The sequence below is a fragment of the Manacus vitellinus genome, unplaced genomic scaffold (genome assembly GCF_001715985.3).
Source record: "Manacus vitellinus isolate BGI_N305 unplaced genomic scaffold, ASM171598v3 scaffold_35_pilon, whole genome shotgun sequence".
Lineage (NCBI taxonomy): Eukaryota > Metazoa > Chordata > Aves > Passeriformes > Pipridae > Manacus > Manacus vitellinus.
Window position 1 is genome coordinate 7,406,306 of NW_021940498.1, and position 20,762 is coordinate 7,427,067.

The 20,762-nt window shown below is 42.0% G+C and overlaps 1 protein-coding gene across 1 annotated transcript in view; it reads right to left on the bottom strand.

The window, feature by feature from the left end:
• The window catches only part of FCHSD2 (FCH and double SH3 domains 2), a 111,272-nt gene that overhangs the window by 50,887 nt on the left and 39,623 nt on the right, over positions 1-20,762 (bottom strand). Inside the window, exons 3-5 of the mRNA XM_029961469.1 lie at positions 3,717-3,793; positions 2,332-2,476; positions 192-325 (exon numbers count right to left, since the gene is read on the bottom strand). Of these exons, the coding sequence (XP_029817329.1) occupies positions 192-325; positions 2,332-2,476; positions 3,717-3,793 (356 nt within the window). The remainder of the gene's footprint in view (positions 1-191; positions 326-2,331; positions 2,477-3,716; positions 3,794-20,762) is intronic.

Sequence of the window (20,762 nt, forward strand, 5' to 3'; positions counted from 1 at the left end):
AATAAATGATCTATAATTACAGATAAACATCTCTTTGTGAAAAGAAAACAAGCCCTATTTTTGCCTGTATTTACTCTGGAAAAAAACCTGGCAGGAAGCTCACTGAAAAGCAAATTTCAAGTGTAAAAACTAATGGAACTGGGCTTTTTAAACCTGCAATTATTTCTACATATGTTATTAGAAAAACATACTTGGCCTCAATATCAGCTTTGTCCCGCACGGCCTGAGCCATCTGTTCAGTCTCAAAATATTTCTTTTTGCCTTTAGCTAAATCTTTCACTGTCTCCTGGAGTTCAGTTTGGATCCTTGTCAGCTGCTCCACGCACTGAAAAAAAGCAGCCAGGAGAGAGAAATTCCATTTTTTTTTCTGTCCAAATAACACCATCGTCCTTATTTTACTACTTTTCAGGATTAAAACAGTTTCCAAGTCAATTATTCCCCTCTTTTCAAGCTGATCAGAACATAAACCCACTTTCTTCCTTTCTTTCTGCTGCTGTTTCAAGTGTTCAAAATCAGTGATAACCCACGAATTCAAGCTCTGAAAGCTCTGGATGAGGTAATTACTTGAAATAATTGGGATACAACTGGGAAAAATCCAAAGGCAACCTGCTGGAGGTGATAAAAAAAACCCTGATTAATCTTTCCTTCTATAAAATTTCAAACATGAGAGAAAAGCTGCCACATAAAACACAATGGCAAGGATTATTAATTTTATAGTGTAATTAATTTTAGAGTATTATTACATTATTTTTATATTATTATATATATTATTTGAAGAGCTCTTTTTTTAAAAATAAGGATGTTGAGAGCTTTCCAACAAGTCAGGTTGTCCTCTTAGTGAACACCCCCCCCAAACAGCTAATCTTCATTACACTAATTATTAATGCACGGAATTGTTAATGCATAAAATTATTAATCCATGTAATTATTAATTCATTAATCCTTTGTGTGCACAACTGAGAAATGAAGGGTAGAAAAATCTGTATATATTGTTCAGCTGACAGAGACCTAAGAGCCTGTGAGAAGGGGGTTTTGCCACATCAGTGGGTATCTGGATCCCTGAAGTCTCCTGGTGGCATCAAAAATTAAAATATCAAATAACCCCAGTTGTTAAAATCGTTTAAGAAGAGTAAAACAATCTGGCTTTTGCATCCCTGGGGAATAAAAAAAACTGTCAGGAGACTGGATGTCATTTTAGTGTAACCTCACAAGTGTTTTACTGACTCGGAACATTAATTTGGAAAAGCTTTTTTGTCTGGATGGAGATCGGGGTGATTATTAATTATTTAATTATTTATTATTATTAATTAATAATTACCAATTGTTTAATTAATTATTAATCTGTCCATTATTTATCTGTTTGGAAATTCAAAGCAAAGGCTGAATTGTATAAAAAATAAACTGTTTGTGGAGGGAAATTAATGCCACCAAGTGGATAGTTATTCCATGTTGTAGGGAAATTGTGGAATACTTCGAACCAGACAATTGGAATAACTTGTTCTGCTGATTCAAAAGTGCAGGAAAAAAGGAACTTCTATGATTTATATAAAGGTCCCACTTTTACTGCTGACTCAGAAACACTGAACTAACAGCACCTGCAGAAGAATAAAATAAGATTATTTACCCAGTTAAGATGCTATGAAATTGCTCCAGCATTGTTTGGAAAACTTCACAGGAAAATAAAATTCCACAGGACAAGGAAACAACGTTAATAAAGTTAATAAAGTTAATTTTTCCTCAAAAAAACCCTTCCAGGGATGGGGCAGCCACAGTTCTCTGGGCAATCGAGGCCTCCCCACCCTCAGAAATGGCTTTGAAATGCAACAAGCAATTAAATGAATATTCAGCTTATTTGAACACTGTTTCCTCTGCAGGGATGAACAGTTTAACTGGAATATTTCCTTGGGATCCCCTGACAGGAGGTGGCTGTGCAATCCCCACACCTTTCAGATTGCTCAAGTCGTTCCTTCAGGTTTGAGACACATCTTTGCTTAAAATCAGAATTTATCCTGACAAAACCCACTCGGAATTGCCATGCAAACCCAATTTAATATAAGTTCCACAGCACAACGTGAGATTTGCAGAGATTTATTTGACCAACATTTAAAAATGTCTCACATTTTTAAAACCCTCGTTTTCCAAGTAGTTTTAACTCAGGATACTTAAAATTAACTCATTTTGATCCCTCTCCAACAAGCTGGATATTTATTTTTACAAGAGACTGAGAAGCACATACATTATTTAAGGATTTAAAATACTAAAAGATTTCTCATAACCATTTTTTCTCAAATAAAAATGACACCATTTCAAGGATTTCTTGAGCACAAATACCTTTTTCAGCTGCTGTTCCTTGAAGCACCGGACGCTCCTGGCTGGCTCTGAAATTAAGTTTTTATAGTTCTCACAGATATTGAGCCGGGACTGGGCCACCTGCATGGTGCCTTCCAAAAGGGATTTCCACACGGAATACATGCTCCTGGAATAATGGAACACAGACAGGGCGTGGGAAGGAAGAAAGGGAGCTCAGGGAGGAAAATACGGATTCACGGGATCTCCCGAGCTGGAAGGACCCACAAGGGTCACCAAGTCTTGGGTTGGTTTACACAACAGCAGCATTTTGCTTTAAAAACTAAATATAAGCACAATCCTTTATGCTGCTCTAGCAAATATCTTCACTTTTCACAAGAAATTTAACTGAATTTGCCCCAAAAATAAAACGTTTCCCTCCTGTTCCGCTTTCATGATTCCACTTCTTGCCAAACATTTCTGGTTGAATCTGTTGCTTCCACGGGACAGATCCTACAGAACCCAGATGTTGGTGATGTTGGTAAGATCATGATTTTGGACACCTGGCCATCAGGGCCCCAATAATCCACCACAAAAGCTCGGGAGGATGTGGAGGTGGAAGAAGGTGATGGGAGCTCCTCTGGAGTTGGCAGAAGGAAGGATTCCTGGAGCCTCCAGAGCTCCCAGATAGGGAGGGAGGGGTTTGGAGAAGATCCCTGGGCGCTGTGGGTGGACTTGGACAGGTGGGTGGGTGTTATGGGAGCGTTTCATGTACTCTTTAAACTCATAATTCAGTTTATTTCTCCTCAGACGCGCGAGCGGCGTGAGGCTGCTGAAAGGCCCAAACACAAATCTCTCAACGATTTCTCCCTGGTTGAACTTAAAACTTGTCAGAATACAAAGAAGACATTAAAATAAAGCATCTGCAAACCTCTCCCACATCTTTAGGAGGTGCTACTCCAAGGCTTTCAGCACCTGAGTCACGGCTGGTTTCCACCTCTCATGGGAACCAGAGGAAGTTTTGTAAACAACCATCTCTTGCTTTGCCTCCTCCCTCCTGTTAAATGTGATTTTTACAACCAAACTCCTAAATTTAAACCTGTTCCTGCCTTTTCCTCTGAAGAAATCCACATTTATTCCCCTAACCTTAAAGTTATTTGCTAAAATCTATATTCAGGCACAAGCACTGACACCTGAACAGGTGCACAATTACAACTTTGCTGTCCTTTCGTGCTGTTTTGTTTCTCCCATCTTCCTAAACATTCAAGTCATATAAACATTTATTTCAGCCTGATCTCAGGATTTTAATGGAAAACAAAGCAATGCTCTGCTAAAAAGGGGAAAAAAAAATCATTTTAACTCCAGCCAAGCGGTGGTTTATTGTTAAGTAAAATAATGCCACAAATTGGGATATCCAACTGGTAAATTACCTATAATCACTTCGTTCATCAGCTTTTATCCCAAGCCAGTCCTTCTTTAAGTACTGACTGGCCAGCTTCTGGATGCTCTGTTAAAAGAAGGAGAAAAAAAAAAAAGGTAAAAATCAGAAATAATTAAAATACCATTTTCGCTCTCGTGTCAGACAAATGAAAATGTACATCTGAGGAAGCCATCAATCCACAGCTCCAGTAAAAACAAGGGCAGGATCAGAGGCAGGAATATTGCAAGGCAAAGGGCTCGATTTGTCCCAGCTAAAAGAATCCCAATTTTTATTTTACGAGGGGTTCTCAGAAGCGATGAAATCTCCTTATCTTTGATGAGCCCCAGCTCAGATTCCCAGCTTGGAATCATCCCAGGCTGTTGCTCACAGGATCAGCCCGTTCCTCAGAGGATTCCAGGAGACAAGAGGCTGACAAATGCACTTCATCTTTAATTATTAATGTTAATTGTGCCCTTCAGTCTCTGCCTTTCACTCCGTGGGGCCTCAGAAAACCAATAACAACCTTTTTGAGTTCAAGGTCACAAAGCAGCAAAATTTAACCTGTAACCACACAGGGAGGGGAAACTGCTGGCACAGGCTCCTAATCCCATTTACTCCTTGGAATTGGGTCCCTTCAGTGGGAAAATATGATGTACATCATGGAACTCCTGGAATTCCGCAGTGGGTTTACAGACACTGAGCAGGATTCCCGACTGCTGGGTCACCACAATTCCATGGAATGCTCCAGGCTCGGGGCAGAGCGGCTGGAAAACTGGGAAAGGACAGCCTCAAGTTGTGCCAGGGGAGGTTCAGGTTTGGATATTTGGGAAAAGTCTTTCCCCAAAGAGTCTAGCTCCAGCTGCTCTGAACTGCTCTGGGGACCCAACTTTGGTGTTAAAGATGGATTTTACCCTAACAGGTCCAATTGCTGGGAGTTCTTACTTCCCATTCCGAGTTTCCACACTTTCCCTGATTTCCACTGCTCTTTTCCCTCAGTTAAGGGTCATTTTCAAGTTCCATCTCCTCATGGAACATGAAATATCTGAACATATTGGTCACACAGTCAGCAATTTTTTTTCACGGTTAAATCTACGCCTGTCACTACAATTTCTCGTGTTTCCTTTTCTTTTTTTGGTCATTTTTCCAAAAAGATGCACAAATTGCATTAGGAAGCTGTTAAAAAAAAAAACACCAAACAGATAAAAGGAAAAATAACATTTCCTTTAACTCTGGCAGAGCAATTTGTGCTGAGGCTCAGAGCTTTATCAGATACCTCCACCTGCTGCTATTTTCATGTTTCCATCCCTTCTGCATTTGACTCCACTGCCTCAAGATGCTGAACAAACATCCACAAACACCAAAAAAAGCTCATTGGCAGCTGAGGACAAGCTGTGCCAAAATTAAAGATGCAAAAAAAAAAAAGGCAGAAGAGGGATAAATAAAGCTATTTTTGCTCCTTGCTTCCAGGAAGGTGCACAATGATCACGTTTAACAGGCTTGATATAAGGGGATTTAAACACAAAATTGAATTTGTGGAGAGGCAGGAACATCAGTCCGTGCACAATGTTCCCCTGGAGTCTCCACAGAGACCTCTGAGCAGCTGAAGGGGCTCCCGAAGAGCTGGAGAGGGACTGGGGACAAGGGATGGAGGGACAGGACACAGGGAATCGCTTCCCACTGCCAGAGGGCAGGGTTGGATGGGATAGTGGGAAGGAATTCTTGGCTGTGAGGGTGGTGAGGCCCTGGCACAGGTTGCCCAGGGAAGGTGTGTCTGCCCCATCCCTGGAAGTGTCCAAGGCCAGGTTGGAACAACCTGGGATAGTGGAAGGTGTCCCTGCCCGTGGCAGGGGGTGGCACTGGATGAGTTTTAAGGTCCCCCCACACACACAGTATCGCTGTGCTGAAAACCCATAAATATGCCACATTTCTGGGCATTCCAGCTGCTGGCAAACCTGCTCAGCAGATGGAGGGATGGGACATGGAATCGTGTCCATCAATCACCCAAGGAATCCACATGTCCAATGAAATTCTGCTGAACTCAGACCATGGAAAACCAGCCCAGTTTCACTCCAGTTCCAGTCTCCCAGAGCTGCAGCTCCCACTTGCTGTTCCCTATTGCCAGACCTTCCCTCCAGTCTATGGCTTGGGGTTTTCTAATAAAGTCAGTTGGACAGATACTGGGGCAGGAAACAAAAAAAAATATTTGCTGTAACCCTAACAAAAACCAATTCCTGACAGAAAAGAAACATGTCCCAGAGGAAAAGATCAGTCAGAGAAAATAGACAGCTTTTCAAAAGACATATTAATGCCTTTCAAAGCAGCCCTAAGGCTTTTATCTGTAATAATTCTGAGGTGCTGATGACAACCAGGTCCCCCCAAACCTATTATTAATTGCAGAAATCCTGACAGGCACTGGCTGATGCAACCCTGAGTTTTGGGATTATCACCCAGACAAATTCAGTGCTCCGTCTCATTTTGGTGTTTTCAATCTCTTGCATCACTTTGATCCCTTCCCTTTCTCCCAAGCAGCTTTCTGCCATGATTTTGTTTTCTAAAGGGGATTACTCTGTTTTCCAAGTCCTCTTCTGGCAGGCAAACACCCCACAAGGGTTTAATATCTCTCTCTTGACTTGATTTCTCTGGGAGGAATGAGGTTGTTCCTGATTAAACTGATGCCATGGAAGTGCAGACACCAGTTGTACCATTCAACACTTGCAAATTAAGGCTCTCCACGAGCAGCAAGGAAAAGTAATAGTTTTATTATATATAAATTCTTATTTATATATATATATATATATATATTTATATCTATTATTTACACTGCTTATGTAAAACAGAGCTTTGCTTTGGTTTACTTTCACTTTTTTTGGTTTTTACTTCCCTGATGGTCTCAGCTGCTTCTCTGAAATCAGTCAGATCTGACCTGACTTCAGCAAGCTCAGGGAGCCTGACTCACTCAAACACAGACCCAAAATTCAGCAGACAACTTTATGGATCCCATGGATGTTTTCCCTCACAAGAAGAGTAACTTGGAACAGACTTAGTGCTTTTTTGCCAACCTCTTCTCAGCATTTTGCCAGGCAGAAGGGAGCAGAAAACCCGAGTGGTGAGAGGACTCCAGCTCTGGAATACACTTTAGTCTCAGGATTAAACTCTGAGATAGTTATGATTATTTCAAGTCATCTTTTATTCACTAGAGCTGGATTGACTAAAATGTCATGATTTAATGGGAATGAGCCCTGCTCAGCAGGGGCTCCAGGCAGGGATCCCACAGGATGTGACGTGGTCCCATTTCCATGACAAGCTGTGGACAAAACACAATTATTTTGCTCAGAGGGCTTCAGGCAACAACACTGGGACTAAAGAGCTGCTGCAGCACAAATGGAAAGGCAAACAACCCACACAACAGCAGCACAGGGACTTCTCCAGCGGGTCCTGGTGCTTTCCAAAAGGATCAAAACGATTCCAGGACTGTTTATCTGCACTGCCTTTACCAGGGTTCAATGAGAGCTGAACAGGTTTCCCTGGTCCTGCAGCATCAATTGGAAAACTCCCCAGAAACATGTGGAAATCCCCTGTAAAGCTGCACTGCTAATCATGCTGCTTCTCCTTCCTGGACATGGGGTATTCCTTCCTACCACGAGATGATTCCACTTCCAGAAAATCTGGAATTTCATTCTTTCATTCACTACTTCTTCCCAAGCTGTGTCAACCCCCTTTTTTCCCCCTGATACTTCAAGCGTGACAAGAAAACAAAGTGGAAAGCTGAAAAAAATCATCTACAGCAGTTAAATATCACCTTAATTGTCCAAATTCTTTAAATGTCAAAGCCCTTCTCATTAATTTAAGTTAGAACTGTTCCTTCACCAGCAGCATCTTAATTCTCTCCAGAACAAATTGCTCCTGGAGTTTGGTATTTCGTTCTATATTTAGTCCTTAAAGGGGATTTAAAAAATAAAATAAATCCCCAATATCTGCTTGTTCCACTGGTGGAAACATCTGAAATATCCTACAGAAAGGAAAGGCCAAAGGAACAACAGTCCAGGAACAATCCTAACGAAAGCTTTTCCTTGGGAAAGCTCATGGAGTGTTATCCCAATGCCCAACTCTTTTAAATGTCCATAATATCACTTATTACTATACAAATATTTTTAGCAGGATGTTAGACAGCAGAGAAACATAATTTACAAGTGTTTTTAGTGCTTAATGCAAACATTTGCCGCAGCATCTGAACCAAAATGTCTCAGTTTTAATTTTAACCTGGAAAAGCAAAAAGAGAAGCCAAAAAATGACACCAAACTGGTGTTAAGTGGTTTGTCTTAACACTTTTTCATTTATTGATGCTTTTCTAGGAATTTAAACTAACCTGAAGGAGACAGAACTTAACTCTTCCTCCCTCAGCCCTCCTTTCAAAATTACAGATTTTAAATTGCTACACTAAAGACTTGCTGCCATCTGGACACATTCCAGGTTATTTTTCAGGCCTTTTGTTGAATTACTTGTTCAAAAATGTCTGTGTTGATGTTCTTACTGAACTGCTCAGGGATTATTTCGATGTGTGTTTTAGGCAGCTTGAAGTTTTAGGGTTTCTCTTCTTGTGGGCACAGCGATTTTTAGCTCTACAACCTCTGAATAAAAATACATTTCCCAGCTTTCCAAGGCACCAAGGGAAGAAGTCTGAGCAAAATCACCCTGTCTTTGAGTGGGAAATGTGGAAAAATGCTGAAGATTGGTTTTAGCCTTCAAAATACAAGTAGTTCCATGTTTAAAACCACAACTCATGAGGTTCAACTAAATTAAAAGAGGGTCAATTTAGATTGAATACGTTTTTTAGGATGAAGGTGGTAAAACACTGGCACAGGTTGCCCAGAGAAGCTGTGGCTGCCCCATCCCTGGAAGTGTCCAAGGCCAGGCTGGAGCAACCTGGGCTAGTGGGAGGTGTCCCTGCCCATGGCAGGGGGTGGGACTGGATGGGTTTTAAGGTTTCTTCCAACCCAAACCATTCCATGACATTCTCTGGGAAGCCAGAAGGTACAAAACACCATTTGGAAAGATCCCTTTCCTCTAAGCTTTGAGGCACAGACCATCTAAAACTGGTATTAAAAGACTGAGGAGAACCAAGTCACGACTAAACCCCCAGTTTTCTCAATTTCCAAGTCTGATTTTGAGCCCTAATTTAAAGTCAAGCTTTTCAGCACCTTCCCCAGTGCCAAACACCACCCAAATCCCACACTGGGGAGGTGGTGGCAAACAAGAAGCTCTGCCATTCACACTCCAAAGAGGAACTACCAGACCCTCCAGTCAGACCTGCTGGGAAACAAAGGCCACAAAGGAAACAAAATCCTTCCTCTGTCTCAAACTAACTGTCTGCACAAACCTTCTCTGAGCAAACACTGCCAGGCAAGGAGGAGGTGGGAGACACCCACCACCTCCTCACCAGCATCTTCTCACCCATTAGGAGCAGAAAAAAAGAAGTGTAGCTTCTCAAATTCTCATTTGGCCCATAGCTGTCCCCATGAGTTGAGTTTCGCTGAGTGAACCCAGCACATCCCACTTTTGTGTAGCATTAAATCCCACCTTTCCTGGAATTCACACCTTGGGGGGCTGAGGAAACCAGGGCAGAAATATCACCTTCCACAGCATCTCTTGGCTGGAGAACTGTCCAACCACTGCTGCACAGAATGGGAGGATCAAGACAGGATCTCACAGGCAAAGTGTGCACCACGGATTAAAAATCCACGTGAACTAATCCACTGGCCTTGGGGAAGAATTTGCAAGAGAAAAACCCTTCTGTGGAAGAATCTGGAAGAGGAAACCCTTGATATGGAAAAATTTGGAAGAGAAAAACCATTCTGTGAAAGAATTTGGAAGAGAAGAAACTTTTTATGGAAGGATTAAAAATCCATGTGAACTAATCCACCAGCCTTGTGGAAGAATTTGGAAGAGAAAAACCTGTCTGTGGAACAATTTGGAAGTGAAAAACCTTTCTGTGGAAGAATCTGGAAGAGAAAAAAACCCTTGACATGGAAAAATTTGGAAGAGAAAAACCTTTCTGTGAAAGAATTTGAAAAGAAAAATCTTTCTATGGAAGGATTAAAAATCCATGTGAACTAATCCACTGGCCTTGGGGAAGAATTTGGAAGAGCAAAACCTTTCTGTGGAACAATTTGGAAGAGAAAAACCTTTATAAACCTTTCAGTGCACCAGGCAAAGACCTTCACACGAAGCACTTTCTACCCCACCACAGGAACCACTTTCTGAGACAAGACACTTGTTAAATGAAGTCACAAAAAGGTTCAAGTAGCTTTGTACCCTCCCAAATTTGATGACTCATTTGATAACCCATCAACACAGCTCTCCTGCCCTCCACAGCTTCAACCTGCTATTCTTTTCCTTCTAAAAAGGGAAATGTTTTCTTTACTCACAAAAAAAAAATTAAAAAAAAAAAAAGAGAGGAGAAAAAAAGACGTATTTATAATCTAACCAAAGCCTTTTTGGAGGAGACTCGTTAAGCCACATCACTGGCTTATCCTGACTCTTAAGCCTGGTTTGTGAAGGAACCTGAAATTCAAAACTTCTGCTTTCAAACTAGTGTAGAATAGGAGTTCAAAAGGGCTTTTGAAGTGATCTAATGGTTGAGTCAATCCTGAAGTGATTTTCTGGGAAGTGAAAAGATGTTCAGTTCATGCAGATGCCCAGAAAAATTAAGAAATAGAACTGGACAAAAATGAAAACACTGGGATGCTAAAAATGCAGTAAATAGGTCAGACTGGGCCAGATTAAAATATGACATTACAAAATGTATGTATTTTCATACAGAATTACATGAAAGTGTAGAAAGATATGAGAACAATGTAAATTTAAAAGACAGGCTGGAAATGATCCGAAAATGTGATGTTAAAATGAGGTACTGCATCAGTCATCCACAAAGCCAGATTAAACCATAATAAAAACAAGTTCTTAAAAATTACAGGTCCACAGAGCCTGCAGGAAAAGGGATTTTAAGAAAACTTGAAAAACACATCTAATATCAAAATTAGGGTGTTAACTGAGGAAGTTCAGTGAAGGAAAATTCCACAGGCCAATTTTACTTCCACTTGAGCACGAGGTTCTAAAACACAAATTCTGGTGAATTCTGGTGAAACACAGAACAAAAGGGAGGTTTGGATTGCATATTAGGGACAATTTCTTCATGGAAAGGGTTGTTAAACATTGGAATGGGTTGGCCAGGGAGGTGGGGGAGTCTCCATCCCTGGAGATGTCCAAGGAAGGACTGGCTGTGGCACTCAGTGCTCTGGGTTGGTGGACAAGGTGGGGATGGGGCACAGGCTGGACTCGATGATCTCTGAAGTCTTTTCCAACCTCAAAGACCCTGCGATTTCATGACTTATTTCTCTAAATTCAGAAGCAAATCGAAGCCAAGAGGCTTCACCACCAAGAGCAGCAACAGCACCTCAGCCACCAAAGTGCCTCACGAAGCCGCCCAGCTCCTCCTGGATTGGGAAGGTTGGGGCAGTTTCTACAAAACTGCAGACAAATAATCCCATCCCGGCCCAAGAGATGAAGTTTCCACCCTAAAGCTCCTGTTTGCCACCCTAAAGCTCCTGTTTGCCACCCCAAAGCCCCTGTTTTCCCTCGGGAAAGCCCCTCTCACCACAGGTGAACCGTCCCTCGGGAACTCGCGGCACAGTGAATTCCACAGGCTTTGGCAAAAGGATTTCTGAGCAATCAGGAATAGCGAGGAATACGCAATTTGGGAGTTACTGATGAGCTGGGATGCAGAAATATAGACGTGGCATCTCTTTAACTCAGGTTAGTTGAGTCTAAGGTAACAAATTAAGATTCTGTGTACACTCCGTGTAACCTCAACAGCTCTACTTTAAATCACCCTGAGCTGGTTCAAAGAGCACTGAAGTGTTAAAAGAGCTCAAAGAGGAGCAGAGAGGAAAGTCTGACTAAAACTGGGCCTGAGAAGTGACCCCTCTGTCTCGTTTCAGACACTAAAACTGTATTTAAGCCCACTAATTCAGGCCCAGAGCCTGGGACTGCTCATCCTCACTGGGGGGACTTTGCACTGACTTATATTAATAAATCATAACATGTGTAGGGGTTTTTTTTTTTTGAAATAATGCCATTCAGGAGGGTTCATTTTTTAAATATTCAGCATTTGGAAAAACACCCTTCTGAATTTGCTTTCCCAAACCAATGAGGCTGCTCCGTGTCATTCCCTGGAAGCATCCTCCAGGTCAGCATTTCCTATTCTGTGGGAACTTCTTAATTAAAGGTTCACATGATTCCAAAGCCCTGGTGCTTTATGGAGCACAAAGCTGGGTGGTTTTCCACCCTAAAACAGCTGGCAGATCACTAAGAAATTGGTTGTGCTTCACTTCCTATTCATTGATCAGTTTATAACAATGGGACTGCTCCTGCTCTGAAGTTTATCACAGTTCTAAAATTAATTCTGCATCTGGCAATTAGTTCCAGAGCTCGTGATATCTTCAGAATATGGAACTGGCAATTAAGGCAGTTTTTGGCATTAGTTGAATTGTGAGGAAAACATGAAAATCTGCCTGAAAACACGATGCCATCTTTTGAATGAACTGGGCCTGTTCTGGTATTTGGGCTGTCTGGTAAAGTTTACACGACCAAATCATTATCACTGTTCAGAAATCTCTATTTATTAATTAAATAATTTTAAACATTAATATTTCTTGTCAATTCTGCTCAACACTAACCCCTAAAATCTACTTTTAGCCCTGTTGAAATCTTAACCCTTCTAACAGAACACGATGATAATAAAGCTTGTGCACAGAGAATCTGTTTCTACAGCTTTATATTTATAATTTACGTAGTCTGGGACTCATCAGCAGAGCACCTTGTCCTCTAATATCTCAGAAAACACATATTTGCATGGAAAAGAGACTCCCAAATGCTGCAGTCACACAGTGCAAATGCCACTGGTCCCCCCACCCCACAAGGAGGAATTTAACCTATTAAATGCCATTTTCCACAAGAAACTTTTCCTTGATGCCAGAGCCCATTTAGGTTTGGGGAGTATTTCACACGTTCTCACCAGAAGACAAAGAGCCCTAAAGAACTGCAATTTTCTAAAAGCCAAATGAAGCTGATTCACCTTGGCTGGACAACTGTCAGCTGAACAAACAACCCAAGCGCTCCCTGGAAATCAGAAAGAAAAAGCAACACCAGCCAAGGAGTTTTGGTATCATGATCCAGTTATGGAAAAACAAAGGCTTAGACTTCCTAAATAAAACAGCTGGATTGATCAGCCAGATGAGAATTTGGGGTCAGTAGACACCAGAGACACTTTTCTTCTGCAGGTTTGCAACTTGCTGCAGGAAAAAGGACTGATGAACTCATCCAGCAGCGGAGAAAAAGAAGAATAAATAATTTTTAAAAAGTAAGTTTCTGGATAAGGGCAATCCCATTTAAGTGTTTTTTTGAGTAATACACATAAAAACTGGTGGGGTTGTGTCCTGCAGGGAAATATGGCAGCAACTGGTAAGCTCAAGAATTTCAGGAGAAACGTGGCCATGGAAAGGTTTTTTTCCAGTCTCTTGACAGCTGATCATCAAGTTGATGTGAGCTGATAACCAGAATCACAGGCCTTTAAGAATGAAACAAAACCTCACCTTCCACCTACACAGGCAAGAGATTTTGGAAGAAATTCCCACCAAGAATAAATTCCCAGTATTGTTTCCTTCCCACAGCTCCAAACTCCAGCCTTTATTAAGCATCAGTCAGAGCAACAACCACGGACGACTCGGGACAGCTCAAATTTCTGCCATTTTTCAACAGCAACAGAAGTGTCTTTGATCTTCCTGCTGAGCTGAGCTGAAAAATGACATTCCCAAGGATCTTCAGCCCATGTTCTACTACTCCAGTTCAAGTCTCGCTGCCAAGGCAGCATCAGAGTTCAAAGCATGAGAAATCACCTGTTTGCCTGGAATTGTCAGTGTTCCTTCCCCAGTATGACAGAGCTGAGCCAAGATTTCCCAAGGCTAAATGCAAAATTGGGTTTTGCCCTCCTGGGATGAATGTAAACATCAAGCTCAGCAGGCCCAGCTTGCTGCTCCTCCCGTGCTGATGGTGACAAGGAGGGACAGCAGCTTCTCCTGGCACGGCAGCAGCTGGCCTGGAGGGGCAGTGGGGCTGTGCTCATCATCCCCTGTCCCTTGGTACGGAATTATTTAGGCTGGAAAAACCTTTTAAGATCATTGAGTCCAACTGCTCCCCCAGCACTGCCAAGGCCACCACTGACCCATGTCCCCGAGTGCCACATCCACAGGGATTTTAAATCCCTCCAGGGACGGGGACTCCACCTCTGCCCTGGGCAGCTGTGCCAGGGCTGGACAACCCTTTCCACGAAGGAGTTTTCCCCAATATCCAGCCTGACCCTCCCCTGGCACAGCTGGAGGCCGTTCCCTCTCCTCCTGTCCCTTGTTCCCTGGGAGCAGAGCCCGACTTCCCCCCAGCTCCCCCCTCCTGTCAGGGGGTTGCAGAGCCAGAGGGTCCCCCCTGAGCCTCCTTTTCTCCAGGCTGAGCCCCCCCAGCTCCCTCAGCTGCTCCTGCTGCTGCAGCCCCTTCCCAGCTCCTTTCCCTTCCCTGGACACGCTCCAGCCCCTCCATGTCCTTCTTGTGAGGAGCCCAAACATTTCCCAGGGCTGGAGGTGCCTCAGCAGTGCCAGCACAGGGGATGGGCACTGCCCTGGTGGAGCCATTAAAACAACTCCATTTTAGGTCCCTGAAAATCCTAAAAATCTTTGGGTATTTTTTCCCCCCAAGTAAACAATGCCCACTTTCTGTGGAGCCACAAAATTTTGACGTGAGAAGCTCCCAGGTGAACGTTCCACACCAGAACTGCTGTAAATAATTAAACCAGGTCTCAAGGGGATCACTGATCCCAGCATTCCACAAGAAAGGTGGCCCCAAAGCTCACACCCAGCTTTCCAAAGCAGCAGTGTTTTTTAGGGATCACTGCTTTTATAATTCCCTCGTTTTCCCCTATAAAACTTCCCACCTTCCCGAGACTTCAAATGAACCCTGAGTGGGAGCAGAATGGAATTTCACAACAACATTCCCTCATGCAAAACACATTCCTGAACATCTGCCCTCCTATATCCTATAGGAAAAACCTTTTGGGATGACATCCACATTCCTGCAGCTGCTCTTTAAAAGTATTTCCAGGGCTTTACCGTGGTTTTGTTCTGCCCTTTATAAATCAAACAGCAGCAGAGACAAAATATAAGAAAACACAGACATACAAATGATACCGAATTTTAAGTAAAATATTACTAATCTTAAAGTCTCTTTACTGCTGTTTTATGGGGTAAATTTGCTGTTTCAAGGTATTATTTTTTAAAAAGAAATCTCTGTTTTACACAGGAAGAGCTGGCAGTAATCCTGCTGAGATGGTAAAGGTTGTGTTCACGTTCAAACATCTGGAGCCAAAAAGCCCTTCCACAACCCAGGACACAGGTGCCAAAGCAGGGAAAAACAGTCTATTAGAAAGCAATTTTTCTCTGAAGTTATAAGACAAGCCAACTCTATAAACAGCTGCCAAGAACATCCGAGTGCAACTCAGTTGGACTTTGTTCATATGAAAAAAAAAAAAAAGAGGAAAAAATTTCCTTCCTGTTCATTTAAGAAAGAATTTAAAAGGAACAGCTCAGAAAAAAAAAAAACAAAACCAAAAAAAATCAGCAAGGTAATCTCTGCTCAGAAGAAGTGGTACAGAAAATCGAGTGGTGAAAAGCAGCCAGAGGAGAAGGAAAAGAAAAAAAGATTGTCTTTGGGTGCTTAAAATATGGATTTATTTAGGCTCAAGTTTTGCTAAGTATAGGTCCACCCACAGGAGCTATATATACACACATATATATATATATTTATATAAAAACTCATGGATTTGGTATAATCAGACAAGCAGAAGAAGAGAGAGAAGCAAGTGCCCAGTGCTGGGGGAAAGGAACCATCTGCTCTCTGAGTCAGGGACACAACAGGGAAGGAGTTGGGTTGGCAGCTCCGGATTGGGAAGCATATGGTCCATGTCCTCCTAACTGGGCATCTTCTGCCTTTCCTCAGCTGGTGGCAGAACCTGAGAAGCCCTTGTGAAGTCTGTGTTGAGCTCTGTCCTGAGTTAAAACTAAAATTAAGCCATGGAGAGGCGCAGAGTTCCTGCCTTTGGGGGATTCCAAAGGCAGGAGAAGTGACAAAACCCTCTGTGAGCTTTTGGGGTCGGTGCATTCGGGAATTTTCTCTGCTTTCTCAATGGCTCGTGGGCTAATTTTTCATCAGAGATATGCAGTGTCCTCCTGTTTTCTTCTGATATTTAGATAGAAGGGCTTTTAATGTTCTGCCACAAACTCAGGAAAGTGAGGAAATGCCCAGTTAAAAGCAAACAGACCACACGCTTCCCAATTCCTGAGTTTGCTTCCGGGTCAAGTCAAAAAAAACAGGAGAAAAAAACCCCACAAGACTGAAATCCTACAAACTATGATTGTTTGGATGGAATCTCTTCAGGTTCTTCTTCTTAAAAAAGCAAAGTTAATATTTTTATTTGTGTACAAACTATTAGTTACAAGACAAGCTCCTGAGGCCAAAGGTTATTCATTTATTGGTAAAATAAATCAGAGATGTCTGAAACGACCACAAATGGAAGATTTCAAAGCAGAAATAGTATTATCCAAAGAGTTCTATTAAGCAAAGTGTGAGTAAGGAGCTCTGGGAGAATTTAAGCATGAAGGTTGGAAGCTTTTAGGAAAAAAACAATTAAATTTAACATTTTTTGTTGCAAGAGACTGTGCAATGAAGCTCCCCCAAAGGGAGGAGTCCTTGGAAAAAGAGATGAGTTTGATGGCAAAAAGGGAATAAAGAATAAAGGAGGGAAAAATGAATCCACACTGTAATTCTGGGAACTGTGCAGCTCTTCAGAACCAAATTCAAAGCAATACAAAAGCAAATCAGGGGCTAAATCTTGAATAACAGCCTGGTAATAACTGAGATAAGCCAAAGAAACAGTTATTAAATGTGGTCATCAAAATGCCTCACAGTTTCTGTGTGTGTATATATATATATATATTTACACACATATAAACAGATAAATCTAAATATATATTTAGATACATATATTTACATTTTCCCATTAAATATTAGTTATTTTAAATGCTGTATTATATTAAGTATTATATTTAATGAAAAATTCCATTATGAATTGTATACATAAAATCGTAGAAGCGAATATTCTATAAGTACAATTCTATGATAAATTTAATAACAAATTGAATAAATTTAATTATATATCTCATAATAACGATAACACTAAATAAATTTAATAATAAGTATAATAATAACTTTAACAATAAAGCTAAGAATAAATAAATTTAATAAATATAAGAATAAATAAATTTAATAAGTCAAATGATAAATCTAATAATGAATAATAAAGAAGAAATAATAAATAATAAAAAGTCACCAAGTTACAAGGAAATTCAACCAAAAAGAATTGAACAATGACAAGATTTGCAAGAAAAAAATTCCTGTTTGTTTCCTGCTTCCCAAAGGCTTTTCTGTCCTGAAGCTCAGAGAGATCTGAGCAAACTCTTCTATTTAGGTAGCAAGACAAAGCATTAATTAATAGATGACAAAGTCATCTGCTCCTGGATTCCCTTCAAAGGAAAATCATTTCTAACCTCGATATTCAGAGCGAGCCCTGAAAGGTTAAACAAAACCCTCCTCAGCCCAAACGCTCCCAACCCTTAAGACAGCGAGCTATAAATTATTAAGTAGCTTGTCTAATTGCTTCATGATGGCATCCAAAGATTCCAGCCCTCCCTGCCCCCAGCCCGGGACGCAATTCCAGCTGGATGCACTTTGAGCACAGCCCATTATTCAGCCGAGTCCTCTCTACTGTTCCAGCGAGGTACCAGAGGTCAGGCTCCGAACGGGAAAACAAAGAGGGAGATTCCCAGCCCCACACAACATCCTAAACCTCGCAGCTCCAGCAGCAAGCTGACAGCCGGAAAACCTAGGAAACCCCAGCCAGAAAGGATGGAGAAAGGAATGGGATTGCACAGAGTGAAGGCAGAGCTGCAGAACTGCTCCTGTAAATCAGAGACTTGGGATGGCATTTAGGGAACTCTTCCCTCAGAGAGAGAAAGTGTAAAACGGGAAATCAATTCCCAGTTATTATGGGAGAAGAGAGAGGGGAAAAAAAGGAAAAAACCAGCACGAGATTAAAAAAACATGTGCACTTCATCAGCAAACCCAGATTTTCCTGTTCACTAATTTGTTGGTTTTTAAACACAGTTGAGGCAGAGAAAACACATCTTTGATGGCTCAGTGTTTACAAACTACTGCAGGGGTTGCAAATCAAATAAAATCACTCTTTTTTAAACTGGGTAAGTAACACCATTATCATGTTATCAAATGCAGAAACGAATCATCCGCTCCCACTCTGTGCAAATTTTAAACTGCTGAAGTAGGAAGTCTTGGCTCTAAATTTAATTTACAGATGTTCAATATTTACTCTTCCCTGCCAACCATCTCTCACTGTAATGAAATTCCTTTTCATTCCAGCAAACTGCCTGATTTTAATGTTCTCCCTCGGCAAAAGATCCACAGCAGATCTTCAGGGCTTGTTTTAAACCTGAGGGACGGATCAAGCAGTCCTTCCATGCAGTTTCCAGAGCAAATTCCACAATAATTCCAACACCTGCAGAGCTGATGCTCTGGACACCTAAGTCCACCCATAAATAGTAACATACAACGTTCATCAGGAGCATTCCCAAGGGATTGCTGACTGAGGGAAATACGGGAGCAGCTCTGGATCCATTCAGTCCATGGGATATGTACACCAGGAACGAGAGAGAAGCCAAACAAGGTAGGAAAATGAAACTCCCGTCCTTTCATCAACTGCCACCAACCAGCAAATCAGGAATTCCAAGGAACTGCTGAGCACTGAGGGCTCAGAAACCAGTTAAAACAATAATGTTCTAAAGTTTAACGAACCTCTTACTTTTAATTGCTCCTGGAAAGAAAAACGCAGGGAAGAATAAAACCACGTCCCTCTGATTCACAATTTACTCGGCCAAAATTTGGCCACGTTGTTTTTTAACACGGGCAAAAGATCCTGGCAGTAAAGGATCCAAGTATGAAAGTAAAATGGGTAATATGGAAACCTATCTTAGGTGTTATTTATGGCCAAAAAAAAACCCCACTCCACCCTCTGGAAGGGTTTGTTTTGCTTTCTCACAATCAAAACTCAGCCTTGGCACACGGAGACGCTCTCGGGGCAAAGGTTGGCGTGCAATAAAAACGTGGCACTGGGAGTTTGTCCTTCCCACACTCTGGCTACCAAAAGCCCCAAACCTACACGAAAAAAACACATATCCTCTTTAAAAGCAGAAATTCAAGCGAGCTTTTTACTGCACCTTCAGTCCCGGGGGTACAAGGGATGAAGAATTAAAAGCGAGACTCGCAGTAGTCAAATCTGGGAATGGTGAAGCAGTTTAATAGTGGGGCTGAAGGCCTGGCAGGGGTGGTGTCCTCAGCATCCTTCCCCCCCCTCCCCGAACCCAATTGTTCCCCAAATTGTTTGCCGTAGGTGAAATGGACCATTAGAAAACATTAGCCAGCACTTAATTTATCATTTATCCGAGGATGAATGCAAATCATTTGGAGGTTTGGGGATGGGTTTCCCCCCCCCCTCCCCTTCCCACACCCCTAATTCATATTCATGAGGATAATTTCACAAAGGCAGTTATAAAACTACGGCAGAGGCAGCCTGAAAATATAGTTGGGCCAGCGCAGAAAGAGGAAATTCTCTCCCCCCCTGAGCCGGGGTGGGATGTTGAAGGGGGGGGTTTCAAACATTTGCTGAACGATGGGGGTTTATAATATTTTAATCGAGTTATTCATGACACGAAAATAACCCTGTGGCAAAGCAGATAACGCGATACAAAAGCTAAGTTCATTTGTTCTGGACAGGTGGCCAGTCTGCAGCTCCGTGCCGGCATCCAAAGCCCGCCCACAATAGCCCTAAAGACGATTATGCAAATGCTCCCCATTCCCTGCTATTTTCCCAGGAATGGGGAGAAGGGCTCCATGTGGAAGAAGCAATTGTTTCCCACTCATGTGGAAAACAAACCCAAGAGAGAAAGAAGGGAGGGAATGTGAACGGGAGATAGCGACACATTCCCTGGCCAGGCTGGGAAGCGGCCGGGATGATCGGGAAGGTGCCGCGGTTTCCAGGCGGGAGCGCGGATATCCCGGGGGTCAGAGCCCGGGAAAGGGATTCTTCGACCTGCCTTTTCCCTCGTATTCCTCCCTCCAGGGACAAAGCGGCTGAAAGACGGCAACTCTCAGCTGGGATACAGCGCTGGAAAGGGATGGGATGGGATGCTCGGACAGGAGGAGATGGATTTTGCCTAGATTTTTTTCCCAATCCTATATCTTGGCCACAGAGTAATTAAAAAAAAAAAACAAAAACCAACATGAAATCTAAGTCAATGGATTTGCTCCACTTCAGTCCTCCAGTGATTATTAATTTAAAGAGATTTTACTAAAAGACACAACATTAACAAAATAATAAAGGGATTTCAATCTTATTCTTAAAAACTACTGGAATGTTTCTTACACTTCAAGCACAGCTCTTCAAAACCCATCCCATTTCCACATCAAAAGCTTCTCACCTCACCCAAATATCAGTTTTCCACCTAAGTGCTCACGTAGATAATTCATCTCTCCTGCTGCTGTCCCACTGAACCCCAGGATTCAAAAAAGACTGGGAATGAACAGGCAAATGAACATGAGCCAACTGAAAAATAAAAATCTTCCTTCTTTCCCCCAAAAAAGACATGGCAATCAGAGCTAGAGGAAGCCTCAAAGTCTGTGAGGATAACTTAGAAGAGCAGTGTTCAGGATAATCTGTATTTTTTAATTTAAAGACCAAAACTTCCTCCGTTTCCCAGGTTTTCTCCCTATTCCAGCCCTAGAATCTGAACTAGTAAAGATAAAAATTTCTATCGGAAGCAGCTTTTAA